At 41.6% G+C, this 27,228-nt stretch overlaps 1 protein-coding gene across 1 annotated transcript in view; it reads right to left on the bottom strand.

The window, feature by feature from the left end:
* The window catches only part of ARPC3 (actin related protein 2/3 complex subunit 3), a 187,940-nt gene that overhangs the window by 121,179 nt on the left and 39,533 nt on the right, over positions 1-27,228 (bottom strand). Inside the window, exon 4 of the mRNA XM_044068646.1 lies at positions 11,572-11,640. Within this exon, the coding sequence (XP_043924581.1) occupies positions 11,572-11,640 (69 nt within the window). The remainder of the gene's footprint in view (positions 1-11,571; positions 11,641-27,228) is intronic.

Here is a 27,228-nt window from a genome sequence, read left to right as displayed (position 1 = left end):
GAGTTCTCTGTAAGGGCTGCCTGTGGCAAATCTGGCTATGTTATTAAATGAGTTTTCTAGTTTTTTAAGGTTATTTTTTGACAGATTGGTAAATATGGGTGGACATAAGGTGAGTGTGGGCAATGGTAATTCTAGTTGCAGGAGTAAGGAAGGATTTGATCCTATAGAGAGCCTATTTTTTATTGGTAGTTTTCAGAATGTTGTTGATATGGGCATCAAAGTTTAGGTTATTATCTATGGTGATACCTAGCAGTTTGGTAGTTTGATCTTGGGTTATTAGTGTACCGTCACGAGATGATAGAGAGAAGTCTATTGGTGGAGATTTACTGGTAGGTTTGAAAAGCAGAAGTTTGTTTTTTTTGGGGTTTAGTAAGAGGCAGCGTTTTGTAAACCATAGTTCTACAGAATTAAATGTGTCTTGAGATAGGGAGTGAAGATGAGATACAGATGACGCAGTGCATATTAGTGTAGAGTCATCTGCGTATTGGATGCATGTGGCTTGGGGAATTACTTGGTGTAGATCATTAATGAATATAGAGAACAGAAGAGGGCCCAGTATGGAGCCTTGAGGAACTCCAATGTTAACTGGTAGCTGAGTAGAGAGTGTTTTTCCATAGTACAGCTTGATGTCTGTTATTTAAGTAGGAATGGAACCATTTAATGGCTAGTGTGTCGAGAGATAGAGATTTAAGAGTGTTAATGAGAATAGTGTGATTTACCATGTCGAAAGCTTTGGATAGGTCTATGAAAAGAGCAGAGGAGAGCATATTAAGGTTCCGGTTGTTATTGATACTCTCAATGAAGGAGAGGAGGGCAGTAGTAGTGCTATGGGAGGGTCGGAAGCCATGTTGGGTGTTGGAAAGTAAGTTATGGAGAAGGTGGTCAAGCAATTGCCTATGTATACATCTTTCCATGATCTTAGATAGAGGGGATAGTAGGGCTATGGGACGATAGTTAGAGAATTCAGTGGAGTCACCTCCTTTGTGAAGGGGAATAATGTGACAGACTTTCCAGAGTTTAGGGATCTATCCTTCAGTGATGGTTCTATTAATGAGGATGGAGATGGGGTAGGCAATAGATTTGGCTGCTAACTGTAGATATTCAGATGGTAGTTGGTCAGCAGAAGGAGTACATGGTTTCAGTTTTTGGAGAAGGGTGAGAATAAATGATGTGGGGACAGGTTGGAAGAGAAAAGGTGGAGGTGTGTTATAGTTAGAAATGGATGTTATGTCATGAGGAGAGAGTTGACAAGCAAGATCTTGAATTGCTTTGATAAAGAAAGTATTTAAGGTGTTTGCAGTTTGCTCAGGATTGTCTTTGTCAGTGCCTTGAGGGTTAGGTGTGAATGATTGACTTGGGTGTAATAGCTGATTAATACTTGACCAGAATTTTTGGGGTTTATTATGGTGGGCATGTTGAAATTGTAAATAGTAGTTTTTTTTTGTCAGTCACTATGGCTTTTTATGTCTCATTTCTCAGTTGTTTAAAGTTTTGGATGTCAGTATGGTTTTTAGTTAAGCGTGATTTATTCCAGCATTTATTTCTGAGATGGATTTTTTGTTTGGTTTCCCTAGTAAGCCATGGAGCAGATTTAGTTCTAGAGCAAGTAAGTAAAGAAGATCTCCTGGAGTCAATCAGAAAAGCTACCGATTGTGCAGGAGTTCTAGGTAGTTCCAGGTGAGTGTAAAGTAGTAGTAGTACTAAAATATAACGTAACACAGAAATAGTAGAGAGGGAAAAGGGAATAAAGTACAATGAGGGGGTAGTAATGAAAAGGAGGATGAAGAGTGGATAAGATAGAGACTAAAGAGGGACAGTACATATTAATGAAGAGAGGAAGGAGAAAAGGAAAAGCAAGTTAAGGGAGCCACCTGGTGGACAACAGCTTGAGTATCAGTGAGATTGGCTAGGTAGAAAGAGAGAAGAAGAGGTGAGTCAATTGGTGGAACCATGGGGATAAAGGTTATGGAAGAGAGAAAAAAAGATAAAATGGTGAGAGTTGGAACTGGCTGCTAGGAACCTGGCTCAGGATGAGAGGTAGTGGAGGAAAAGCATAAACCGATAGACTGACCCAGGGGAAGGACAGGGCATCCACTGAGTTATTAGGGCGAAGGTTCTTCTGTTGAGCTGCCACTCGTGTGGGCCCACAAGATTTCTGCTTAAGTGGTCTGCCAGAGACTTGTACCCTGCAGGAATTGTGCTAACAGGTGGAGTTGCATGGTAGAGGCTGTGTGCCAAAGGGTCATGGCCAGCCTGCATAGAGGGTAGGACTGAGTCCCTCCCTACTTGTTGATATACCACATCATAGTTGTGTTGTCTGTTTTGATCAGGAGAGCCCCTGGAGAGAGAAGGGGCTTGAAAGCTATCAATACGTGCTGGACAGCTATCATCTCTTTTTGGTTGATGTGCAGATGGATTTGCTGTGCGCTCCATTGCACCTGCCGTCCAGGTGTGCACCCCAGGCATAATCTGATGCATCTGTGGTGAGGGTCTGGGCGGCATGGGGTGGTGAGAAAGGTAGTCCTTTGTTGAGGGAGCATGCTGTTGCCCACCAAAGAAAATCTTTTGAGGCAAGGTGTAAGAGTCTCCAGGTCATGAAAGTGTGGACACCAAAGTCTTTTTAGGTACCACTGAAATTTCCTCATATGCAGTCTGGCATATGGAAGGAGTAGAATGCAAGATGCCACGAATCCTAGAGCTTGGAGGATTTTGTTTACAGATAGTTGGGGTCTGGAGGCTAGTTGAAAGAAGTAGGCTGCCAGGAAGGTTTGCTTTTCTGGTGTAAGGAATGCCATCTGGGAAGCTGTGTCCAGGCTTGCTCCCAGGAACATAATCCTTTGGGTGGGTACCGGTTTGGATTTCTTTTCGTTGATAGTGTACCCTAATGAGGTTAGTAGGGACTTTACAAAGGCCAGGTGTTTGAGCAGCTTTCCCTGGCTGTCTGCCTGAATTAGGCAGTCGTCTAAGTATGGTAGATAAGGCAAAGGGAAGCGCAGAGAACTGAAAGTGCTGAGATACTGCCCTGAAGCGGAGATATTTCCTGCACGATTCCCTGATAGGAATGTAGAAGTAGGCCTCCTTTAGGTCTAGGGTGGCTAGCCAAGCATCCTTGGAGAGCATGGGTAGCAGCTGCTGTAGGGTGAGCATTTGGAATTTTGGGATCACAAGGAAGGTGTTTCGAATGGATAGATCTAGGATGGGGCGCCAGGTGCTCTCTTTCCTGGGTACCAGAAAAAGTCTGGAGTAGAAACCTTGGCCTTTCTGTTCTGCAGGAGAGGAGGGAAAGGACTTGCTTTTGCACCTCTGCCCACTGGTTTGGAGGTAAATCTGGGAACCCTTTTGGAGTTGGAAGGGTTGTATCCCTAGGACACTATGTTGAGAACCCAGCGGTCATTGGTAATGGTGGCCCAGTCATTTGCATGAAAGGAGAGTTTTCCTCCTAGGGGTATGTGGAGGTGGGGGAGGAGAGTCATTGCGAGTTCTTACCATAAGGGGGTGGCTTAGAACTCCCTGGTTTTGAAGTGGAAGTAGTCCACTGCTTAGATCCCTGCATTCTCTGTGGCTGCTGTCTGTGGTGCCTGGGCTGAACCAACCTGGTGGGAGCAGGAAAGGACCAGTGCTTGGAGGGACAATGCCTGCTGAACCTGGGTGGCTCTACCTGTCAGAAATCCTTAACTGTCTGCACAAGTTTGCTTTTTCTTCCATCTTTTTTAAGACCTCTTCTGCCTTTAGTGCCAAATAAGTTCTCTCTGTGCAAGGGGGCATCCAACAATTTAGATTTAACATGGTCTGGCAAGGGCTGTTCCCGAAGAAAACCACAGTGCAAGGTGTGTTTAGTTACTTGACTTGCACAGTGCATCAACTCTTGTAAATCCTTAAATTCTGCACAAGCAGGAAAGGAAGACATTTTTTGTTTGAAGAATTCCAGGGTATGTTGCTGAAATTTTAGCATATGGAACTGACAATTTAGTGCTCTGGTAGCAAGAGTAGCTGAGATGTATACTTTTTTTTACCCCATCTGTCTAGTGCTCGGGAATCCCTATCTGAGGGGGTGGGATTCTTAGCAGAGGTTGCTTTAATTCCTTTAGGACCTTGAGAAATTACCTCCGGGTCAGTAGTAGGATTTTTAAAAAAGAAATTTGTGTGAGTCAGGGACTCTGTAATACCCATCTGGTTTTCTGGGTGCAGGATGGAGGGTGTCAGGAGTAGAGCTGGATTCCAGGAAAACATTCTCCACAACATCCAGGACTGGGGGGATGGCCAAGGGTCTGTGCTGTGGAAAACCTAAGAATTCCCAGAGTCTCTTTTTAGACTGTGGGTAGTCCTGACTTTCCCATTGGAAATGTTCCCTTAAGGTGTGAAGGGTTTCCCCAGAGGAGAAATCCTCTAGGGGAGAGGCTGAAGGAATGGAATCCTCTGCATCAGAATCCTCATAAGTAGAGAGGGGTTGCATGTCTTCATACTCCGATGCATCAGAGTCATCGTACTCTTGTTCAGACAAAACTACAGGGGACAGATCTCTTTCTTTTGGAAGGGCTTGGCTTCCCCTGCTCAGCATTATAAGCTCTTCCGCCATTTTATGCATTTGAGACTGAGGCAAGGAAGCAGGTGTCCAAGATTGGGTCGTCGGTATCTTGGGTGTGGTTCGTAACCTGGGCCTAAGAAACTTGGTAATTTTCTAAAGAAGAGTAGTTGCGATAGAAGTTGTCGGTTAATGTCAAGAATCAGTAGTGTGAAAGACTTCCTCTGAAGCCGATGCCTGCTTAGAGGCTCCAGACCCATCCAAAGTAGAGACGACCGCAGGATCTTTAGTCTAAGAAGAGTTTTGCGGCATACCAAACTTCGAAAGGGTCTCGATAGCAGCCTGCAAATACATAGAAGTGGGCACCAGGGGCTGCGAAAGCACCTCACTGAGGACTGGAGAACTGATGACTAAGCTTAACGGGAGTGTCGTCTGTAGGTTTGGACCTGTGCAGTCTGTCTCTTTATCGTTACGTTTTTTCGGAAAATCTACTTTCAGATGGCTTATCAAAGCCATATCGGAATTAGAGGACTGTAAGCGAAAATATCTAGCTGCAGTAAGGGCCCGACGACATACAGTTCTGGCTTTGAACAAAGCACAGAAGCGACAGTGGGGGACTGGGTCTGGGCCTAAGCAAGTGAAGCAGTAAGAATGAAAGTCTCGGTGTGGTATTTGCTTTCCACAGGTGAGAGAACTTTTTCTGACATCAGTTAGTGCAAGAAAAAAGGATCCCCAATGGGGTACTTAGCTTGAGAAGACTTCTGTTTCAATTTGGAAGACGAAACTCAGCTAGCGGTCGACCAGCACTCGTTCGAACTACTTCTGCTTCGGGCTCCACGGCAAGAAAGACTGATGTAATGACGTCGGCTGCCTTACTTTATATTACTGATGACCACATCAGTCCTGAAGCGACAGCAACAGACGCAGAAATACTAAGACTCTGGTATTCGGGCCGGCCGAGGGCTACCCTGGCAGGGATAACCCAAATGTGATGACTGCAACAGGGAAACATGCAGAACATCTATTCAGTGCCACTTCTCCACTGTATCCCTCCAGCACTTGAAAATCAGCTACTGGGGGGGGGGGGTTCTGTTATGGTCCTCACCCCATCCCTTGTGGAAGACGAGAGCATCCACATCATGGCACAAACCTCCAACTCCTTCACAGACACATGCATGGTCCCACACGTGCCAAATATTTAGGAGTGCCAATCCCATGTCCTCCTCCTAACAACCTTTGTGCAATACAACCATCTGCTTGCATCATGGGAGCAACCTGGCTACTGGGAAATCACCACTACTACCCCCACACACCAGACAAGCAAGCGGCAAAACACTCATTTCAAATTCTCCTCTGCCTAGTTCTTCTAAAGAAGGAGATGCTTCTCAATCTCCATTTTTCTAGATCACAGTACTGCACAACACAACTGGGCAAAGACTTTGCCAATTTACAGAATTACAAAAAAAGCAGGTAAACTATCATGAGATTACTCGTGCATGGCTTAAGTATGAAATTAATATGCAGATATACCTAATGCAACTTAAGGATTCATAGACGTCTAATCTGGGAATCTTGTGTCCCTCTTGTACAATGTGACATGGACAACTCAAGTTATCTAGAAAGTCAACTTACTGAACTATGTGCTGGCTGTGTGGCACAGATGGATGGGACTAGCTTTTCCAGATTCAACTTGCAGCCCAGGCTCTGAAGGAACTAACTTGATGAAGAATGAAAGTGAGCAGCACACATTAATTTACCATTCCATGGAGGAAGGAGGTGACCTGGTCACATCAAAGGTAAGTACACCATCTCAAGAAGTTCTAGATGCACAATCCTGCTATGGAGTCAAGAGCACAAGTCTACCAAGAGGTTACTGTATTTCAGATGAACATCACACAGGTGCTGAAGCATTTACCTAAAGGGTTTCATTCAAAAGGCAATGCACAGACTTAGCTGGGTAAAGCAAGATAACAGCATGAGCATATAAATATCCTCTGCCTTCACAAGACAAGGACCATGAACTCCAGGCTCTCACTTTTCCCACCAGGTGTACTTTCTTCATTCCATGAGTGGACGTGCATTGAATGGGCATAATTGGATGGGACAGCAAATACAGAAATGATTTTTCCCCTTAATTACTTAGTAAATCAGTTAATTTAGTGTGTACAACTTTAAAAGGCCCATCATGTGCTGTTATTAAAGCAAGATTTTGATGAACAGCACCAATCTTGGTCTTAGCTTTTCTTGCCAGAGAGAAGCTATATGGGAATAGATCCCCCGGAATCATCAGGACTTTGCCTGATGGCTCCACTACCCTGTACCTAAATCAACCTATTGGTTCTTCAGCAGCAGGATGTAAACATCCCCGGGCTAGGTGACAGTCCTATGACTCATTTGTTTCTGCCCAGAAGTCCCAGTACTCCATCCATTCCCTCAATGAGTCAAGTGCTAGGGGGTGGTGCTAACTGTGAGTTCTGTGGCCCACCCTTTTACTCTCCTAGGCTGCTCACACACCTGCCACAACTGCCTGGCTGGGAAGTGCAGTCATGTATGCTCCTTCACACAGACAGACATACCCTTCCTGTTTTCATGGGTCATCAGAGAGGCCACCACCTGACACGGAGTGAGCCAACATAGCCTCTAAAGGTGGGCAATACATCCAGCGACCACTGGGTGTTGCCAATGGCATACATCTAGTGGCTTTCCTTTCCCCAGGACAGGAAAGCGAACATCAGACATTCATCCTTCTCCCAATGGGCACTTAAGATATCAGTGCCACTAACAGAGCACGAGCTGTATGGGCTAAAGTTGGGGTAGATTCCTCCTTACCATAGGGCCATGGGACAAATCTTTCTGCTCAGCATGACTCGCTACAGAAAGATGATAAAGACAGAAAACTTCCCAAGTACCACCACCTTACTCCAGACTGAGTATACACAAGTTGGAACAGATCCTTAGAAGCAGCCTAGCTTTACCTGCAACACACTGCAGTCTTGCGTCACATTTTCTAGCCACCTAATCATAGTATGGGAAAGTAATGTTCTATAAGGCCATATTTCTTAACCTCCTTTATTAGGAAAGCAGATCTGGGAAAGAAAGTGGGTAACTAACTTCTACAAACACCAAAGTTGTTTTGCTCACTTGCTTTTAGTGCAGTTCTGCAGAAGATAGCTAGCTGCACTGTGTACCAGAAAACGGTACACAGGAAAGTTAAATTAGCTGGCCAGTATACATTCAAAACACAGTAAATAAAGGTTGTACCATCCAAGCTACAATTGCTATTCTCCAAAGTTAAGACCCTTCTGCTGACATTAAGGACACAGTGCTTCCTTGTTTCACAGTGCCCCCATTCAAAATTAATTTGCGGAGATACAATTTCTGATACCATGTGCAGTGGACAATCTTTTACTAACAAAACTCACTACAGTTGGCAGACTGGACTGCACCTCCCCCATTATGGTTGGGAGGGTGGCCTAATGGTTAAGGTGTTTGCCTTACAGACACAATGTGCAGGGTTTGAGTCTCACAAGGGATAATTGGCTAGGCTTAAAATGGCTTGCCAGGGCAGTTAGCTTAGTATGAACCTATGAACCTATGAATCTATTATCATGTTATGTGACTCGGTGTTTATTGGCCTAATGTGTCACAGTAGTCATACCTCATTTTGTCTCAATTCCACATAGAAGTCTGATAATTTCACTGCTAACAATGATCAAATGCAGCACAAGTTTTGTCTAAACATTTATTTTTGCAGTAATTATGCTCTTATCATATAAAGTTGGCTTTATGATTCCAAGTGTGTAGTCTTTTTTTTTTTTTTTAAAGTTTCTTTACTATGACTATACTTGTTAAGTTTAATAAACTTGTATTTACATTTTCTATATGCTAAGCAGCTGCAACGTAACTTTCCAACTCGGAGTCATGGGGTTTGCCTTTTTATGCTGCAGTGAGAGGGTAAAACAGCTTGACGTGTCTAGCCACGCCTTCTGTAGCCTGCAGCAGATATCAGAAAAGTGATATAGACTGTAACACAGTCACTCAGTCAAGCAATCAAACAACTAAATGCATTTATATTAAATCAAAACGCATCGAGAGAGAAACAGAACAGAATAAGATTCTAAGTAAATCCCTCTTTAACTGGCCATCAAATTTCTGTCACAGCCCTAGCAAAAGATAGAGAAGAACACTCCCACCTCCTCTGGGCTAAATAATCACAGACATTTTAGTTTTAGACTTCATATTCATTAGAAAAATGCCTAACACAAATCATGTTATTCTAGCTGATTTATAACCTATAAATGTTATTTTGTATGCATTTTCTGATTAACAAGCCGATCATTTATCCAGCCCAAGGTCCGGTCCCAGCATGCCGGATAAGAGGGAGTCTACTGTATAATGTTTGACAGTGTAACAACAGATATACCAGTGCAGTAAATAGTTATGCATGGATGACCATTCTTAGGAAGAATACCAGGGTATGTGAATCACTGCAATAGCAGCCTATAGTAAAGTATGTTTGTGTTTTACATCAACTGGATTAATCCTGCAATGAAAAATATTCAGTAAACTTCTTGGCAAAAAAGCAGCAGCCCCATCTATATTTGGGATTATGTACTGCAAGCGGATTCTGGCATGTAGCTCGCAAGACATTTCCCTGCGAGCTACATCGCCGAAACCAAACGGCTGCAGCAGCACTTTGCCGTAGTGCAATTTGGCTGAAAAGCATAGCCGCTGCAGCTGTAATCTATGAACGGGCAGCTACAGCCATACGGGATGTGTAACGCATTCCTCCTTCTCATTCAAGGAATGCATTTATTTAAAACAAATAAATAATTAAATAAATGCATTCCTTGAATGAGAAGAAGGAATGCGTTACACATCCCGTACGGCTGTATCTGCCCGTTCATAGATTACAGCTGCAGCGGCTATGCTTTTCAGCCAAATTGCACTACGGCAAAGTGCTGCTGCAGCAGTTTGGTTTCGGCGATGTAGCTCACAGGGAAATGTCTTGCGAGCTACACACCGGAATCCACTGCAAGCAATACCTGGTGAGAAACCAGACCAGCTGCAGTACGGAGTTCTATAAGGATCTACTTCATATACTCGAACTGCCATAGTGTCAAACACCATAAAATCAAGACCACAAGAACAAAACTTTAAAACACTGAAATGTCACAAAACTGAAGCCGAAAACAATGCACACACAAAAAAAAAAATCAAAAGTTGACTCCAAACCCACCGAAAAGTACAACACACATTCCCCAACAACTACTCCACCTCAAAAAACACAACATAAAACACAATAATTTAACATTTTTGCAAGGGGGGGACAAGCCCCCCCCTATGCCCCCCACACCCCCTGCAAAATAAATATACCAACTCTGAGATCGCACTACAGTGCAGAAAAGGCAAATAAGTGATCACCATATAAATTCACTAGTCATGTCAAAATCTCTTCAACAGAAAAAAAACACCTTCCCAAATCTACAATTTCCACTCACACACACTTTCCACAAGTACCCACATAGTTAAAATTTCCCTACCGTTTCTCACACAGCCACCCACTTCCTTACACCGCCAACATAACCTCTGCCATGATGCTATGACAAAAATTATCGCACTGTGACACTACGAGTACAAGACTAAAACTATTCAACACATAAAAACACTACCGATAACACAGACCTTACCAATAAAAACTCGTATCACACCTTGAAAACATTTTCCTATATTACAACTAAAATACAAACCTCACATACATACACTCAACGTTCTACATCTTCGATATTCTACACTTTCAATCTTTACAATGTTCGACATTGTGGTATCGACTTTTTAAAGCTCGGTGTTATGAACATTCGAGCTTACAAAGGGAATCCTTCTATACATATGTAGAGATGTACTGCTTGTTTCAGTAGTCAGAAGGAGAGCCTGGGACAAGGGACATGCATGGTCTTGATGTAGTATGATCTATTCCTGGGTTGAGACTGAAATTGGTTATTTGTGATCACTGCTCTAACCCCGATTAGCAAAAACTCCTGTGAGGATGCTTCGCAATGTTAGTTTTCAAAAACAGATTTAATTTTCCAGACAGGCTAATGGCCTGCAAGCTCACTTGCTAGTTTGGACAGGGAGAATGCAGATACGATGACCATACCATCCTACAGATCTCCTGTTCCCGATAGGATAGCCTTATGGCCATGATGCTCCACCTCCATGTCGGACCTAGTTCCCTGCTGGCAATGCCAGGTCAGACATACAATAGAGCTGCTGCACCAGAGATCATCAGCCAGACTCCGTTCCCCCACCAAGTCCCTGGGTAAGTCTTAGCTACGCTCGGAATAGGTAATAAGGTTCAATAAAAATGCTACAGAATATCAGTACATTTTCCCAACATAGCGATACCTCCTTCAATTCCTCAAAGTACTGAATTACATTCCCCAGTAAAACATCATCATATCATACACACACACAATATATATAGATCACACACACAAATATATACATATATACACAAACACACAGACACCTTATCAAATATATATATATATATATATATATATATATATATATATATGTATGTATATATATATATCATATCATCGCAATTTCGTTCAGTTACACTGTGGTGTACTTCTGAAAGACAAAGATTTCTTTGACTTTGATCGAAAAGTGCTGACAGAGGACACAATCAGGGAGCAACTAGAATGTGGCGCAGCACATGGTACATAACTTACTAAGCGCAGCTCCACTGATGTAACTGAAGTTAAAACTACATTTTTTTAGAGTCAGAAAACCCACTTTACACGACAATACGCATACTTATAACAATACATGATAAAAAACACTTGGCATTTGATCTTTAAAATAGAGATGCTTATTAAACTTTGGGCCTGCCAGCACCCTCTGCCCATGTAAATTCTGGGATGAGCTCCAGTTTCTTGTATATAATGATTCTGGCAAGCAGTAAGCTTAATGTCTTTTCTTTTTTGCTGGTCTGTTAGAAAAAGGCAGTAAAACATAAAACATGCAACAGTCCATGGTCTTACCTTTTGTAGTTTCTTTAAGCATTCAGAAATGTAAAGAGTTATGTAAATTAGGGTCCTGTCAGCTTCATTCTGTGGAGGGAAGACATTACTTGTCAGATGCAGGAAATACAACTGTTCAACCTCTTGGTGCCGCACACACAAACAATAATCCAAACCCCAAATACACACACACAAAATCCAAATTACGTTTAGAGATTCCAAAACCAACCTGATCTCTCCCTTTCTTGGCACATTACAAATGTAACGATTAATACAGATTCTGCTTAAAGCTTAGACAATGAATTTTTAACAAAAGGCCATGGAACAGCTCACCACTGCAAAAGGGCCTCAATACAGATGGACACCTTGGTAATCAAAACATGTGCAAGTATACAAATAAAATAAAGTCCTTCTACAGCAGCTAGGGTAGAAAAATGATTTAATATGGGCAGGACTAGTATTTAAGCGGTTACAATTAATAAACCTAACTGTGTCAATGTGCAAACAGGTCGCAGAAGCAATGGCAAAAAAAGTGACCTACAAGCCTGCTATCCACAGTGTATTAAGGCACAGGGATTACTATAATCTCCCTAGAGCCCCCCCCCCCAAACAAATGGGATCTGCATCAGTCCAGCAAAGCTGTCACAAATGCATACAACAATGCTGTGAAGCTGGTCGAAGTAATCAGACTGTTAAGCCTAGAAGAATTCCTCAACCTCTAAAACCATTAGCCAACAGGTGGACATAGGTGATCGAACTACTGTTAAATTTACCAGCAAAACATTGAAGACTGCACTGAAACGTGGTTCCTTATAATGTAAAAAGCAACAGCACTTCATGGGATGTTGTATTAGAAAAACTCTGAAATTGGTGCACTGGTATTTTGGACTGCCTGCACAGCAGACCTGTTCCCCATACTTTTTATCATCCTGTCCACATTATGAAAACAAAATCTTGCTTAAAAGTATTTTAACACCAAGTTGAGAACCAAAATACCACCCAATACAAGTCCTATTTTTTTTTTTTACAAAAAAGTGCAGAGATCATCTGTTCTCTACCTTTAAAAATGGAACTCCCTGATGTTAGACTGGTGATATTCTTGCAAAGTTCACATTTAAGACTGGGGGCATCTAGATCAGTCTTATCCTGTCTGTGTCATGTAAAACAGATTTTCCTTCTGGAATAGGGTAGGGATCCTTTTCAGTTTCTTCCTCTGGCTTGGTCAGATTTTCTGATTACTCATGCTTTCTTTTCTGCACTCAGATGGAGGTCTACATAGGTAATCTGCAATGCTGTTATTTCTGTAAGTAGCCATCTTTCCCATTTATTTTCAGAGTTTTCTCTTGCACTGTATTTATAATCCTAATATCGGTGTTTACTATAAGGTAGTACAGTAGACTAGAGTGAACCTTGCCTTGCAGGAAATGAATATTGGCTATATTTTTACTCCCAATGTCTGGAAGAATCCAAACATTAGGAATTGCTCTTCATAATTTTAACTGTAAATCATGTGAAAACAGGTTCTAATCTAGCATCTTGCTTTAAAATATCAAATCCTCATTAATCTGGTACTGTGATCAACACATCTGGGGTCAGATTCCAAAACACCTGCTCTCACTGTAAGTAACTTACTCTGTTAATAAGTCACTTAGGTCTTGCATCGGAGTAAGTCACTTAAATCGACAGCAAGTCTTCTGGAATCTGGGCAGGGTTACACCAGAACAAAGTCAGTCTCACAGAGAATAGTCTTTTGGAAATGGGCCCTTGATCTAGCAACATATTTAACTTGTTTTTGATGTGGGGCTATACTTCTGGAAAAAAAACACTAGTGTGAATGATCTAATGTATATTGTCTGTTTAGGAGTTATTTTCACCAACTGGCTTTTCAAAACACTTATTTGGTAGTGTGGGAAAAGCCGAAAAACACAAACATCTTTTTAATATTTTGCTAATCTAGTCTTTATTTTGTTCCAAAGAATTTGTCCTGCTTTATTGCCTTTCTACCCATTTTTTGTGAAGTAGGTTCATAGGTAGGTACTAGGCTATTGGTCCTAGGGCCTATATAAGCCTAGCCAAAGGTACCCTGGCTTTCGCCACCCAAGAAAATTATTTTCCTGTGCCACTGTCGAGCAGAGCCACAGAAGTAATCCCCGGGGTGAATTTCCTATCTCCCATCCAATCATCAAGATTTTTCTTGAACAGTGCTAATGAGGAGCTTTGTTTGATATAGATAGGTAGTTTGTTCCAGAGTATGGGAAGTCTCTGGGACATAAATCTATCCCTCCAGCATGTTCTGTTTATAGGTTCATAAGTAATTTAACTTTTGACAACTTTAACCTGTTTTCACTTCACACCGCAAGCATTTCCATAGGAGTCGTTAACCTCTTCAACTTCTGCGCATTTTATGCTCTTAACCAATTAATGGGTTACAGGTGATATTGGCACTGTGGGAAAAGAAAGAAATGCAGGCCTAGACATTAAAAAAGGCTAAAACCCAAGTTAATTTTAAAACTAGTATGAAGTACAATTTATCTGTTTGATTGCTTTTGTTGCCTGGGTCATTCCCACTCTTTTCAGAGGACACCAGAGTTAGTATTTATTCTGACAAGGAGAAATTTGACCACGACACTGAGGAAATTCCCCTACTCTTTTTAATAAGTGCCCTGTAATCTTTTACATCCACCTGAGCTACCATCAACTCAGATTGATGGGGCTCCATCTTAATATCCTATCCAATGGATGGTACATTCAGGAGTGAAGCTCTCCCTAATGCTGCACTACAGTATCAATACTGTTGTCCAGGACATCAACACTATAATTATTTGGCTAATAGAATAATTTTACCATACAACTAATTACCCTCATGCTTCTCATTAAAATAACTGGGAAAGAGAATACAAATGTAAAAGGCCATGCTATTCGTTAGAACAACTTCTTACCTTCAGGCCTCCAACAATGTAAAAAGACAGCGGTAAACCAACCTACGTGCCATTACTAAATACACTAAGTACTCAAGACAGTTTCGAACAGCCATCAAATCTCCAGTCATCTGACTACAATCTGGCAAAAGCAGCAGATACTCCCATCTATAGGGATGGTTTTCTCTTGCAGTTATATTTTACTGCACTGGCAGAAAACCACTTATTTATGAGCAGCAGCAATAGTACACACTGTTCACAGCAGGATTTGGTCGTTTTCACTTAGTATGGAGATCAGGATGAAGGTGGGATGCCTTAAGCACCATGGTAAAACACACTGTGGCTCTTATCTCCACCTCCCAAAGTCAACCTCTTACCTCACATTTCACATCCACCAGGTTGTTTACCAAGTGTGTACCGTACTTATGCAAGGTGCACTTTCAGTGTTTACACTGGTGTCTGCATACTTAGTTTACCTTGCATACAGTTATTCAGCTAGATCGACCTAAGATCAGGGTATACATTTACAACAATAATCTACTCACTCACCAACATTGAATACATCTTTCCCACAATACAGCCCTTATTACTTCAGTTATTTGCACTTCCTCCCAGTTACCCATTTCCCCCTGCACACTTAAGCCTTACTCATCTTACTTCTCTGATTTATGGATCCCAACAATCCAACCTGGTATGCCCCCCCCCCCCCATTTCATACCCAGCAGTCTTTTGTCACTTTAAATCTCCTAGCTATATTAAAACCATTCTTAACTACATACATTTAGACCCTCCACTTCCTTTATGCAAAATTACTATTACTAATAAGAAATGTTTGAATCTTGATCCAACTAAGTTTCTCTAGTCCCACTTCTCCCATTTTCATCCTTCTACTCATTGGCCAACAGGGTGCTGGCAGAAATTGGCCTACTGTTGGCCAAAGGAGAAGAGGGGGGAAGGCATGCCCGAAGGCAAGTAAAGGCTAGGACTGTGACATTGAGGGTCAGAACTTTGAATGTTGGCAGTATGACTGGTATAGGGAGAGAGCTAGCTGATATGATGGACCAAAGGAAGGTTGGTATATTGTGTGCAAGAGACTAGATGGAAGGGGAGCAAGGCTAGGTCTATCGGAGGCAGGTTAAAATTGTTTCATCATGGTGTGGATGGGAGGATAAATGGCATAGGGGTTATCCTGAAGGAACAATATGCTAAGAGTGTTTTGGAGCTGAAAAGACAGTCTGAGAGAGTCATGTTTATGAAGCTGGAAATTGATGGTGTAATGATGAATGTTGTTAGTGCATATGGTCCACAAGTTGGTTGTGTGATGGATGAAAAAGAAAAATTTTGAAGCGAGTTGGATGAAGTGGCGATGCCTGTACCCAAGGGTGAGAGACTGGTGATTGGAGCAGATTTCAATGGGCATGCTGGTGAAGGGAACAGAGGGGATGAGGAAGTGATGGGTAGTTATGGTGTTAAGCAAAGAAATGCACAAGGTCAGATTGTAGTGGATTTTGTGAAAAGGATGGACATGGCTGTAATGAATACGTATTTTAACAAGAGGGAAGAGCACAGGGTGATATACAAAAGAGTGGAGGAAGATGCACACAGGTGGATTATATCTTATGTAGAAGGGCCAGTCTGAAGGAGCTTGGAGACTGTAAAGTAGTGGCAGGGGAAAGTGTAGTTAGGCAGCATAGGATGGTGGTTTGTAGAATGACATTGGTTAGCAAGAAGAGGAGGATGAGTGTGAGGGCAGCACCAAGGATCAAATGGTGGAAACTGAAAGAGGGTAATTGTGAGGTGGAGTTCAGGGTAGAGTTAAGACAGGCACTGGGTGGGTGGTAGTGTAGAGTTACCGAATAGCTGGGTAACTACAGCAGAGCTAGTAAGAGAGATGGCTAGAGAGATGGCTAGAAAGGTGCTTGGTGTAACATCTGGAAAGAGGGAGGATGACAAGGAGACCTGGTGTTGGAATGAGGACGTACGGGACAGTATACAGAGAAAGAGGTTGCCGAAGAAGAAGTGGGATTGTCAGAGAGATGAAGAAAGTAGATAGAGTATAAGGAGATGAGGTGCATGGCAGAGAGAGAAGTGGCGAAGGCTAAGGATATGGCGTATGAAAAGTTGCATGAAAGGTTGGGCACTAAGGAGGGAGAAAAGGACCTGTACCGAATGGCTAGACAGAGGGACCGAGCTAGTAAAAATGTGCAGCAGGTAAGGGTGATAAAGGATAATGAGGGAAATGTACTCGCATGCAAGGAGTGTGTGTTGAGCAGATGGCAAGAGTACTTTGAGGGGCTGATGAATGAAGAGAATGAGAGGGGGAGAGAAGGTTGGATGATGTGCAGATAGTGAATCATGAAGTGCAGTGGATTAGCAAGGAGGAAGTAAGGATAGCTATGAACAATGGAAAGGCTGCTGGTCCAGATGACATACCTGTGGAAGCATGGAGATGTTTAGGTGAAATGGCAGTGGAGTTTTTAACTAGATTGTTTAATGAAATGTTGGAAAGTGAGAGGATGCCTGAGGAATGGAGAAAAAGTGTTTTGGTACCGATTTTTAAGAAGGGTGATGTGCAGAGCTGTAGTAACTACAAAGGGATTAAACTGATCAGTCACAGCATGAAGTTATGGGAAAAAGTAGTGGAAGCTAGGTTAAGAAGGGAGGTGATGATTAGTGATCAGCAGTATGGTTTCATGCCAGGAAAGAGCACTACAGATGCGATGTTTGCTCAGAACGTTGATGGAGAAAGTACAGAGAAGGTCAGGAGGAGTTGCAATGTGTATTTGTGGACTTAGAGAAAGCATATGACAGGGTGCCTAGAAAGGAGTTGTGGTATTGTATGAGGAAGTCGGGAGTGTCAAAGAAGATGTAAGAGTGGTACAGGATATGTACGAGGGTAGTGTGACGGCGGTGAGGTCTGCGGTGGGAGTGACGGATGCGTTTAAGGTTGAGGTGGGATTACATCAAGGATCAGATCGGAGCCCTTTCTTATTTGCAATGGTGATGGACAGGTTGACAGACGAGATCAGACAGGAGTTCCCGTGGACTACGATGTTTGCAGATGACATTGTTATCTGTAGTGAGAGTAGGGAACAGGTGGAGGAGACCCTGGAGAGGTGGAGATATGCTCTAGAGAGAAGAGGAATGAAGGTCAGCAGGACTAAGACAGAATATGTGTGTGTGAATGAGACGGAGGATAGAAGAATGGTGAAGATGCAGGGAGTAGAGGTCGCGAAGGTGGATGAGTTTAAATACTTGGAATCAACAGTTCAGAGTAATGGTGAGTGTGGAAGAGAGGTGAAGAAAAGAGTACAGGCAGGATGGAGTGGGTAGAGAAGAGAGTGTCAGGAGTGATTTGTGACAGACGAGTACCAGTAAGAGTGAAAGGGAAGGTCTACAAGAGGGTAGTGAGACCAGCTAAGTTATATGGGTTGGAGACAGTGGCACTGACAAAAAGGCAAGAGTCAGAGCTTGATGTGGTAGAGCTGAAGTTAAGATTTGCACTGGGTGCGACGAGGATGGACAGGATTAGGAATAAGTATATTAGAGGGTCAGCTCAGGTTGGAAGGTTTGGAGACAAAGCCAGTGATGCAAGATTACGTTGGTTTGGATATGTACTGAGGAGGGATGCAGAGTATATTCGGAAAAAGATGCTAAGGATGAAGCTGCCAAATAACAGGAAAAGAAGAAGTCCTAAGATAAGGTTTATGGATGTGGTGAGAGAGGACATGCAGGTGGTTGGTGTGACAGAGCAAGATGCAGAGGACAGGAAGAAATGGAAACAGTTGATCCATTGTGGCAACCCCTAACGGGAGCAGCCGAAAGAAGACTCATCTCTCAGTATTTTGTCATCTGGTAGCTGACCTATGTCCTCCCATCTGTCTCTTTCTTTCTAGACTTCACTCTCTTCCTCCAATTTATGCCATTCCCTCCTACAACTTCTCTTCTACCTTCACCATTTTATATATAAATTCTCCCCCATGCCAATTCTTTTCATTCCATTTTCTTATTATTGCATTTTTTCTTACTGTCACGACCACATCTACTTTTTTTATTTTCCTCTAGCACTGACTCTACATATCCTAGTGAAAAAGAGTTTGTGTTATCTCCTAATCTAAGAATTTGGTCTTTATTGTGGCTTTATTTTTGTTAAAGGCATTCAATTTTCTGAAATTCTAAAACATGTTTCCATGTTCCTCTCTTCGTCATATCTCCAAAAGCTCCCATCCACTCCTGCATACACCCTAGCTAACTTGTGTGAGAATAAAAACCACCATGTACCTAAACACCCTAACTATTATACCAATTCCAACCCTCACAAATGAATATTAGGCTAACTGCCCAGAAGGGCTATTTTAAGCCTAGCCAATAACCCAAGGTCAGAATCAGAGTCTGTTCTTTGTGTCTATAAGGAGACTATCGTAATCATTAACCACCCCCTCCCCCAATTCAGGGTATATTTGCGCAAGGATTTCCTTGGTCACTTCTTGGGAGGCTTAGTATTTTTCCACATCTCTCACTCTCAATCTGTACTCCCAATTCCAATTCTCATAATTCCAAGACTGAAATGGGTTTGAAGGAGGACGGGACAAGTGGATCTTACCCCTCTTTATGAACAACAGTGATAACACACTCCATTATTTTATTAAACATATTTGCCTACCCATTTACCACCACTGTCTAAACTCCCATAACTCTCTCTACTGGGAGCCTCTCTCTTCCAGAGGTTTTCCCTTTGGCCATCCTTCCCCCTGCCCTCTCCATTTCCTCTATTTTTAGTGACTCAATAAATCTTCTTGCTTTCTCCTCCTATTGTCTGCAAAGTTTTGGAAGTTGTGAGTTACTAATCTCTCCTTGCAGCCAGCATTCCCACTGACTAAGTACTTCTTTTAAAGTATTTGTCTTCCTTTGTTATGGTCCCATTTCTTGGTCCCTATCTATATAATCTCTTGCCAGCATCATGTTCCAGTCCCTTATACATACAGTTATCCCTTCTGGAATCTAATTTCTGCTAATAACACTCTCAAAGCTTTTACCGTTGTGCATGGTGGGATGTTTACTGCAACTATAGTAATCTTAATCCCTACTACTACACCTTTTATCCTGGTCATTCTTCCTTTACTGTCCTGTCCTCCATGTCCCCGTCTAATGGCTAAGCCCTAGCGAAGAAGTGTGATGCGTCACATTCTTTTGTATTTAGTGTTCTACACATTATCCATGACATTTTGTGGTTGGGTGATGTAATGAATAGGATGGAAGAAAATGAGGCAAGATGGATTATTAGGTTATGGGCTGATAAAGGGTACGGTTTGAATGAAACTGTACCTTTAAAACCACATTAGAAGACACACACACCCTTTTAGATGAAAGAGCTTTTATATATCTGCTCAGCCATTGTTGCATTGTACCTTGTACTGACATGTGAGGTCGTGTGCTGTTTTTATTAGCTTCTTTGTTTTATGTTATAGGCTTTGTTCTACTTGTGTTTGAAGATCTGAGGATGCACTGAAATCGGCGTGAAACTGCTTATCTGTTTCTATTAAAAGTTCATGTTTTTAGCTGTACTGTGTGTCCTCCTTCATTCGTCTAGTTATATAATAAAAGTAGATATCCACAAACAGTAAATTTACAAGCTTTGTATTGAAAAGTTACACTTACAGACTGACCCCATCAGTCCTTTGTAGTTTGTAGATGGTAAGCAGTTTATTATTTGACCAAAGGGGGTGATTTGGAAGACGGTATTGGAGTAGGGTTCTAATAGCTGGGCAGTTGTATGGGGTATAGATAATTTTATAAGTTAAGTGGTATTCTTTGCCTGAATCTCTCACTTATTTCGCTGTATTTTTCAGTTCTTAATATGTTTTCTCTAGGCACTGTTGTTGCAATTTAAATTCACTGCATAAACTCCAATTGGTGCTCCACAGCTAGGCTAGGCTTGCAATCAGCACAGAACCATACTGGAAGTCTCATGTGGTCCTTATTTCTAACACTTTTGGGGATTACACTGCCAATGATTATCAGAAGCAGCTGTCTTTTGGAGGCAGTCAATGAACAGCAGCAAAAGGCTGTCAGGTAATCACAGTAAAAAGTGATCATTGCTACAGCTTAGTGGGAGTGGGGACAGTGGATATATGACCAAGTGTAGGAGGCTGAAATATATTACTGTGGACATATTCTTTCACTTTCATTAAGATTTAACATCAGAGGGATGCAGAAGAAGGTGGCCGTCTTTGAAGGAGTAGGGAGAGTAAGGCTATGTGAGAAAGCAAAGGGCAGTCAATTACTACTGAATGATCACTGATATGGCTTGAGTAGGGACACTATGAGCAACAAGCTGAAAATGCAATACTAAGACCACAATGCCTTTCACTTTCTGTACACTTTTGGGATGTGCAATTTGGAAAGAAAGTGGCTACTTTTTCAGGCGACAGACTAAGTACAGGTATAAAAGAAGACGGTGGTTACACAAGCCGTGTGAAATTATTATTGATACCAGAGGGGCAATTTGTATGCATCCCGGGCAACAAGAAGAAATAAACTACTGTGACCATTATTGCTTTCATTTTCCTTACAATCAAATATCACAGGTGTACACAAAAGTTGGCTATCTTTTGGAGGCAGGGATGAAAAGGCATGCTACTTGTGAAAGCACAGGGCAGTTATACACTGTTGAATGATTATTGATGCTGGTTATTAGGTGTACAGTACAATCACAAAATGAAATGATACTATGGTCAAAATGCTTTTCATGTTCTTCTCAGTGAGACAACAGAAGCACACAGAATGCGGACATCTTCTTTGGGGGCAGGCTCTGTATGAAAGCAAAGCACATTTTACATACTCACGGTTGAAAAATAGTTTGTGTGACTTACTGGGGCAGTGTATGCCTCTTAAGAGCAAACTGGCCAAAATATTTATACAACTTTATCAATGTGGAAGGAGGTACACCATTTCGGATAGGGCAAACTCCATTGGGTCAGTATGTATAAGAAAGGAGCTGAAGCCAGTAGCTGTATTTAAAAACAGTGAAGACAAACCAAGTTTTGCCTTTCAGATTACATTATTACATTCAGAGCTAAATTAACACAAAAGTCTTTGGTTCAGTTCACAACAAACATGAAAGAGACAGAGCTTGGAAAAAACGGAAGACTAAATACAGATCTCCCGAAAACCTACAACACTTTAAAAGAACTACATAACTGTACTAAAAGACAGACTATCGCAGACAAGAAAATCTACTTCAGCAACACCTTACTAAATCAGTCTTTCAACCCTAAACATTCTAGGTTTCCGTTAATAACATACTCCACTCTGGAACAACCATCTCTCCTAATCTTGCCCCAAATAACAACTCACTTTAAAAAACAGCTGCTCAGTTTAAACACACATTTTACAGAAATTAAATCCCTTACTAAAAGCTTTTCCTCCCAACAATCCAGACATGCCTTCTCCTCAAACAGCAAACGCCCCTTATTTCACACTAAAACCCATCCCAACCCCCTACATCAAACTACGTCTTCTTAAACTGAATCCCTGTTCTCCTTCAGTAAGAGCTGTGCCAGTTCTGCAACCTATCCCACGTCTTTTATAATTCCTTGATAGCGGTAGCGTTGTCGCCTCACAGTAAGACGCTGTCCGGTTCGACTCTCAGAGCGTCTTCTGCATGGAGACATGTGTGAATGGGAGTACCTTCATTGAAGGTTGTGCATCAGGGCTGGCAACTCGGTACGTAAAAATCAACTGACAATCATTAGCGGACCGGAGTTCCGCTGTGGCGACCCCTAACCGGGAAAAGCTGAAAGTCACAATTACAAGAGCTCTTAATTACATGTTCCTTCTCTATGGAAAAAAATCATCACTGCCCTTTATAAAGGAGGAACCTCATTTGATATAACCAAATTTCATATCTATCACCGTATTATCCCCCCTTTTTATAAGGAGAAACATCTCTATTAAATCACGTATGATATAGGCAATCATACATTAATATAAATAAAAACAAACCATACTGACAATTTTAGTTGCAAATATTATACATCACAAAACATTGTGACATAACTGTAGTTGGAAATATCACACACCACTTATAATCATCCACTGTCAATTACATAGCTCATTCAAATCCTGCCTTCTTTTAAACCTTGTTCCTTCTCTACACATATCGTTCCCACAATTCTCACTTTTCCTATGTAATTTGCTCCTACCCTTTTCTAAAGATCCCAATTCCAGCTGTTTTACCTCTGTTACTATACTTGTAATAAAGTTGGTTTAGACTTGTTTCCATTTCTTAGTAATTGCTTTTTTGGCAGCCACCATAATTGAACTCAGCAAGGCCTTAACCTGGCTAAGCAATTCCAATTCTGTATCATAGCGCAAAAAATAATTTCCTTAGTTGCACGAATTTGCTCACCCAGCATCTCTAATAGAGCAGTCTGCAGGGAATCTTTAAAGTGAGATGAATCATTACACTTCCAGAAAATATGTTTCCAGTTGCATCTTTCTTCCCCATCACACCTCCAACATTTGCTGTCTACCCAAGAAAAAATTCTTTGGAGTCTACCCCATATTATCCCCTTTGTCAAAACTTTTGGAGAAGTGTATTCACAAGCAACTTCTTAAACATACTCCAAGAAAAGTTCCTGACCCACCCCCACACACAGCATAGTTTTAGACCCCTCATAACATTACTATGGTTTTAAGTTTCATAGATACTATTAAAGCCAGAGATGAAGGCAAACTTGTTTCCTCTGTATTCCTCGATCTCTCTAAAGCTTTTGATCTAGTCTCTCACCAAAACTCTACCAACACACTTCTCTCGAGCTATCACAACCCACACTATGGCTTAACTACTACTTAACCAACAGGTAACCAGTATATTAAATGATTCACCATTTTTTTCTCCTTTCCTTCCTGTCAATCCTTGTGTGCCACAGGGCTTCATTCTCGACCCTCTACTCTAATTTAAATCACTAACAATTTAAATAAATCTTCTCAGCAAGATTCCCCTCATGTGTTATGCTAATGATTCTACCCCATGTGCAGTTTTGACAGCCTAACCCATCTTCGGAGAATTACTCAAGAAGCCAACTCTGTTGAAAGCTGGCTATGGTATAATCATCTGCTACTAAATACAAAACAACTTAAACATTTCTTCCTTAATTAATGCCATGATTGAAATTACCCCACATGCAAAACTACCCGGCATGACAAAACAATGACAATCGTAAGTTCAATTTACATATCCACAATAGCATTAAAGAAAACCCATTAAAAACTAGGCACCCTACATACAGTAAAAAAATTCCTGACAGGCTCTGCCAAGGTAACTCTAGCCATCACTTACCCTCTCTTCTATATGGAACCCCTCTTATGACAAGCCTACAAGCCTTACTTAGTTTTAAACAAACAGTGCTAGAACAAAAGTCGCCAGATTCGCTTGCAACAATACTAGATCCACCACTGTTTACCACTAAATTTACTTAACTGTCTCAAGCTTCCTCACCACCTATCTTATAAGCAGCTAACCTTAACCCATATAATCATCCATACCCAATCTTCCTGTGCAACAATTTGACCCCTACTCCTATACTACTATCCTCCAAACTGTACCCTTATTCCTATACTATCTTCCAAATCTTACCCTTCGGTCACATAACAAACAACTGCTTACCATCTACAAACCACAAAGGATTGCTGGGGTAAGTCTCTATTCCAATAGTGTAGCTAGCGCTTGGAATAAAATTCCTATATCAGTCAGGTATATCACACATCATCTTTTCAAACCATTACAAGACCACCTCCTCTCTGCCTTGTGGCTTTGTCCCTACTCCTCATCTGGGACGTAGTTCTAACACCCATCACCTCTCTTATATCTCTATTTACAGCACTAAATCACTTAACCTGCTTATTCCCTTCTAATACACCTACTTCTAATTAAACACAACAAAATTACTTTTCCATCACTAATTCTCATTTAACACTCAGACTTTCTTCTCTCCCTTAATACCTCACTCTGTTGTATTTCTTAAACTGCTTCCTACCAGTCTTATACCACTTTTCTACCTGTAAAGTCTCGGTACAAAAGACTTGTATATATCAATACAAATTTTGTTATACTGGCTACTATGCTGTGTATTCACTGAAACTGCATTATAAAAATTTGTTATTGTAAATACTGTTCACCGAAAAAGAGCACCGGTGCTGTGTCAGATTTTCTTGGCAAATAACTGATTTTTGTATTTATTTACTGACTATAAATCAATAAGAATGAAAATCACCATTTCTTTGCCCGTACAAGAGATGATTTCCACACCTGAAATGCCATTACAGTAAAAAAGGTAAGCATCATTGGGACTTGTGACATAACATTCAGATTCCACATACAGCTGTTCCATTACCTCTGCAACTAAAACCACAGCCCAAGTCTGTAACCCAATATCTACATTTGTTGCACTAGTTACTAAAAACTGTCAATTTGTTTCTGGGATGTCTCCACCAATAAGCCTACACAATCACTAGAAGTTGGCAGACTGATCACAAAAGTCCTTTATCCTAAGCAATACCAATATCAACCACTGCTACGAGGCATCACCTCCCTCCCATACTGAAAATCAGAAAAAGGTAGCCTAACATAGTTACTTGTGATTCTTGTATTATTTTTATACTTTACTTGCTCTGATAGGCATGCATGTATGCGCGACTCTGTTGTCTGATTTTTCTTAAATGCTGTTAGGCTGTCCAATATACAATAAAATTGGAAAAATCTAAGGGTTATTTTCCTGAAACGTTCATACATCTTGAGGTTGTGACATTTGAATTTAGGGTCAAATTTGTGGCAGAATGGCCTTGGCCTTTTGGAATTCACAAACAGCAAGATTTATACACTAGGCAGATAATAAAAGTGTAATTTGTGTTTGTCTTCAGAATAAAAATTAACCAAAGCATATCATGTTGTGAGTTCAAGCCTAAAAGGAGCATGTATATAGGTTTTAAAATGATCTCTTCCCCCACTCCAGTGGCACGGTGGGATAAAGCCCTAACTTTATCCCAGATGTCCCTTGTTCAATTAGTGGGCACAGGAGCTGGAAGGAGCAGTACAGAAGAACAGAATTAGTGGAAGAGAAAGGTGGCTTAGTTTGCTGTCTGTGCGTGATCCAGTAGGAGCCGTGGGTGGTGTAGCCAGCAGAGTCCAGGCTGAGGAATATGCTGCCATGGCACAGCCAAATGAAACGTTTGTGAACTCTTCCCCAACAGCTGGTAGCTATGCATCCTCAGAAGCTGTTGAAGGGGCTGCGGGATCTCCTGGGTAGTGGGGGGGCCCTGATGACTGCTTGGATGAAAGCTTCATAAGTGGCTTTCACTTCATGGGGAAACAAATGGGTTGGTAATGGTACTCACCTTCATGAGGATCAAATGAGTTAAACAGGTCACAGGGGCTGATGGTCAGCAGAGAGGAAAGGTTAAAAAAATAAACTTTTTTTAAATGGATAGAAACATTTTTTTTTTCACGCAAATTCAACATGCAACTGCTCATTTGCCTTGGAGGACATCAGTCCAATCTAAGACTGCTTTATCCATCTTTCAGATGACACATTAAACAAAGGCCCCATCTGTCAGAGTTTGTGGCAGCTCATGTGGACATATCCCACGGCACTTACAGAAAAGAGTAGGGGAAATTCTCTGGTGCCCTGTCCAAATTTTCCTTAACTAGTATGAATACATACTACCTCAGGGTCTCCCTTGGAAAGATACATTGGTCTAGCGGCATTGACCCAGTCAAAACATATTAAAAAAAAACAAAACAAAACAAAAAAAAAAGCCTTGTGTAGTAACTGTCCAATGTACTATTTTTTTTTCAGACATTCTAGGGTAGGATTGCCGGTGGAACTATCTTGTTAAATGTTTCCTGTATGGTTACTTAACTATCTTCAGTTTCTGAAAACTAGAACTGTTCGATTTAGATAGTGAACCATTTATGCAGCCATGTGGGAAGAGGGTGGGGGAAGTCTACTATCCCCAGTAACAGCAATGACAGGATAACTTTCTGAAATCAGACACCTAGGTAGTGACTCTCCAAGTAGGAGAGAAGGCTAAAGACCTAAACTCATGGCAAAAATTAGGAAGTACAGCACCCAGCAGGACAAAAGCACTCAAACTAAACAAACAACTCAGAGGACAAAAAGTCAACCAAAGCCAAATTTGAGGTAAGTTTGTCCTCCCAGGCCAAGGACAACCATAAAGCATTCCTTAGCTATGTCTGCAATCTCAAAGGCAATACACAACTGTGTGCAGAGCTCACTGTAAATGGAGCCACCTGTATTGAGCCAGAAGATATAGCAACCTCCTGGCTGAAATTCAGCTCCAAATTTACCCCCCAACCTTCCCTCAGGAAATATAATCAAATATAACTCCCCCTACTATCACTTCGGAACACCTCCTTAATGCTCCAAGACCAAGAACACTGCATCAGTGGGCCCAGACAATATCCCAGGATGCCTTCTAAAAAGCATGAAACAATCTACCAGGGCCTATAGAATTACTGTTTAACTGTAGCCTCCAAACAGGCTTTGTGCCTCATGAATGGAGAAAGGCAACAGTCATCCCTCTACATAAAGGTAGGCCATCTACAGACCCACAAGTCTCACCAGTCTTATATGTAAAGCCTTGGAGAGAATCACCATGGAGATGATCAACAAAGATGTAGCAAACCTCCAGACACTGGACCCAACCCTGTTTGGCTTCGTCGAGGGCAAAATCCTTC

The sequence above is a fragment of the Protopterus annectens genome, chromosome 4.part0 (genome assembly GCF_019279795.1).
Source record: "Protopterus annectens isolate FY-2018-M chromosome 4.part0, PAN1.0, whole genome shotgun sequence".
Lineage (NCBI taxonomy): Eukaryota > Metazoa > Chordata > Ceratodontiformes > Protopteridae > Protopterus > Protopterus annectens.
Note: the sequence above shows the minus strand (reverse complement) of the source record. Positions and strands in the feature narration are given on the sequence as shown.